This window comes from Lactuca serriola, chromosome 8, assembly GCF_051521515.1.
Source record: "Lactuca serriola cultivar US96UC23 chromosome 8, Lser_US96UC23_V15, whole genome shotgun sequence".
In the NCBI taxonomy this organism is placed as follows: Eukaryota; Viridiplantae; Streptophyta; class Magnoliopsida; order Asterales; family Asteraceae; genus Lactuca; species Lactuca serriola.
The window spans coordinates 47622061-47625367 of record NC_136415.1 but is presented as its reverse complement, the minus strand read 5'-3'; the positions used below and the strand labels follow the sequence as shown (position 1 = coordinate 47625367).

The 3307-nt window shown below is 33.7% G+C and overlaps 1 protein-coding gene across 1 annotated transcript; it reads right to left on the bottom strand.

Annotated features, from left to right (window-relative positions):
- Positions 1–279: 279 nt before the first annotated feature.
- On the bottom strand, positions 280–1637 carry LOC145071321 (putative ascorbate-specific transmembrane electron transporter 1). Its single transcript, XM_079018222.1, has 4 exons — positions 1176–1637; positions 1054–1102; positions 748–947; positions 280–661 (listed from the first exon to the last, which is right to left on the bottom strand). Exons 1-4 carry the CDS (start codon positions 1332–1334, stop codon positions 401–403), a joined length of 669 nt encoding a protein of 222 aa, XP_078874348.1. The 5' UTR covers positions 1335–1637; the 3' UTR covers positions 280–400.
- Positions 1638–3307: the final 1670 nt, after the last annotated feature.

Below are 3307 nucleotides of genomic sequence, written 5' to 3'. Positions count from 1 at the left end.
TTAAACAAAAAAAATGCTAAAATTTCTGCAACTACCCCTACTGCCTTAAGAACCGGACTTCCGGACTTCAATAGCCAACATGGCTTGAATTATTCAACACATAATAAAAACATGACATAAAAACAAATAAGTCTATTTCTGAATTATTCCATCATTTTCTTGGATATATTTTTGAATGTAAAACGTTGATTATAATAATATGTAAACGGTATTGAATATAGTTAGAGCATTATTGTATGAATGCAATTTTTTGGCTTCAAAGATATATATGGTAAAAGATTATAATGAAATTAGGTACTTTATTCGACTATAAAAGGCATAACAAATCAAGAGAAGCAAACACGAATAAATCAAGTTAATGATCACAAACATGGATCAAGAAAAATGAAAACAACCCTAATTAGTTTCTCCGAGGAAGGATGACACTGAGTCCCACAGAAATCGCAAAAAGAAGGATTAACAATCCTGTAAAGTTTACAATAAGTGCTTCTTGGCTGCGATATAGGCCTTGAAAAAGAAACTTCTGAGTCAACCCGGTTTCAGCAGTCACTATTGTCATGAAGAAGATGACAACGCCAAAGAAAGCATGCCATGGAGCCATCTTCGCCCTTGTTGCAGATTCTGCTCTCGGATACCAGAATGAGAAAAACCCTAGAAGCCACTGCATGCAATCCATAAGTTTATGCTGATTACTATATGTTCTCGACTAAATCAGATATACAAGGGTACAAAATATGTTAAAGTAACCTGTAAACCAAATAAGCAAATGGTGGATAAACCAATCCACGAATGTAGGGTGTACATATGTGGGAAGTGACGTTCATGATGAAATTTGAAAACTGCATAAACACCCACAATTCCAGTAGCTAGTGCGATAAAATGAAGTATCAGATGAATTAGTTTCTGTGTTTTTCGATTTGCAGGGATGGCTTTATACACGATGATTGCTGATTCAAATACCATTATAAATAAATTAATAACCACTGATTAGTGAATTAAGTAATATTTGATCACGAACTGTTTGAACTGTGAAAGTTGAATTAAATTTGTAACCTTCCCCGGAAAATAATACGAATCCAAGTGTCATGAGAAGTGGATGCAACTGCAAAAGGTAGTGAATTGGTCACAATTCATATAATATATATGTGGTGATTAATTAATTAATGAAAACTTACATTAAAAATCTTGGCTTTGACATGAGACTTGAAAGCGAAGCCTTCACGGAAGTGTAAGAGCCAAACAAGGACAAGGGTTGCAATTGATATCACTAAGAGATGTGCGAAGATAGTCACAGGTGTTGAAGATATCTGATAACTCGCACCACCCTTCGCCATGGAAGCACCTCTATGAAAAACACACACACTGTAACACAGAGATTAGTGTGTGTTATAATCGATCTTGAAAAGGTCAGACATGACATATCTAGACTTAGAATTCGATAAAAACAAAGCTCATCTTGTTTTTATCAGAAGGAAAGTTTGAATTAGTTAACATTTTATTATTATTTTGAATTAGTTAACATTTTATTATGAGGTTGGCATGATTGATGACAATAATAGATGATAGCAAGAGACTAGAACCCGACAATGTTCATAATTTTTGTGTTCATATAAAATTCATTGGAGGAGGAAATTTTAACGGATAGTGATGAACAATAAGATTCCCATGGACCAAATTCCAGGACTGATTTGATACCTACGGCTACTAGAATCTAAACTAGTATCACAAGGAAGGCAAAGATATTATAGCTGATCAAGTTAGGGTAGTGAATATGAGGCTAGTGAATATGAGGCTCATATATGTTTAAGTGCTCGATATTCTTATATGGTATTAAATATTCGGCACGTATGATCATATTTTGAACCTATTAGCTCAAACCACACTTATAATTTGCTGAAAGATCTAGTTGCAATTTGAGTCACTCGAATTGAAACATCTGGTACCTTGAGATGTGTCTCCTATGCCATTGCTATTGTGCAATATTGAAGAGCGAACTACAGATTTTCTGTTTTGGATATTGGTCTCCTGTTGGTCTTATGGCTATACTTGAATAGACTTTTTGGTTGATATGGGTGTTAATCATTGGATATCCGACGCTTTCTTGGATGGTAATATGTGTTGCTGCCAAAATGGAACCTTTTTTTGAAGAGTTTGCATATGACTATGTTGCATCAACATATACTTTCCATTTTGCGTTAGAAAACATTATTGTTGTAGCATTTAATTATTTTATATAAGGTTTGAAAATATCATCTATATATAATGAAGTTGTTACATGGCAACTGAGTCTCACATTTACATATAGCTAGGAAAGTTTCCTAACTATTTGGGGTCTAGTAAGTACTCTAGTTTATTAATTACTTAATGGTTTATTTGATTAATAAATAATTTGTAGACTTAAAGGCTTAAAGACATTGCGTAGCCAATGTAGAGTGGGCCTTGACCCACCCATAAAAAATTAAGGTTACATATATATTGTATGTACAATAGATATTTTTGTTAAATAAAAGGCATTAGAGTTAAAGAATTTTGTCAGTCATTCATATTTTTTTTATATTATTTAGCATACCCTAAAACAAAATCTTGGCTACATTGTTGGTCTTTTGCAGGGGTAACAAAGACTTTTTGTCAGAATGAGAAACAGGGCACAAGAAAGCAAACTGCACAGGGGACAAAAATGGATAAATGACAGGGAAGGGTAAAACTAGAATAAACAGCTTTAGAGGGAACCGTAATGTGAACAGAGAGGCACAGATGACAAACAAAGATACACAAGACAATTTGAGGCAAAGTACTTCTTTATTCACTGAAAACAGAAAAGAACAGGGATACTAAATCCATCGTACATATGCATTACTATTTAAACTAGGAACTTAGCAAAAAAGTAGGAACTACCAAGCTACATGCTAAAGACCAAGGAATCACCTTCTCACGTGGTCTTTGATTTATTCAATGAGAAAAACTAACTTAATACTAATTTAAAATGTGTAGAAAACAACTGAACTCAGAATTATTTCAACATTTTCCCTCCTAATTCTGAGTTATCAACCTTCTTCATACCAATCAGCTTACACATTTCCTCATGTTTCACTTTAGTTAGAGCTTTTATAAGTATATCTGCCTTCTATTCCCTTCCATCTACATGTGAGATTGTGATATCACCATTCTCCACACACTCTGATAAAGTGAAATCTTATGTCTATATGCTTGCTTCTTCCGTGAAAAACTGGGTTTTTCATGAGTTCTAGTGCTGACTTGTTATCCACATACATTGTTACTAGTGGAATATTTTGACATGTTATTGATG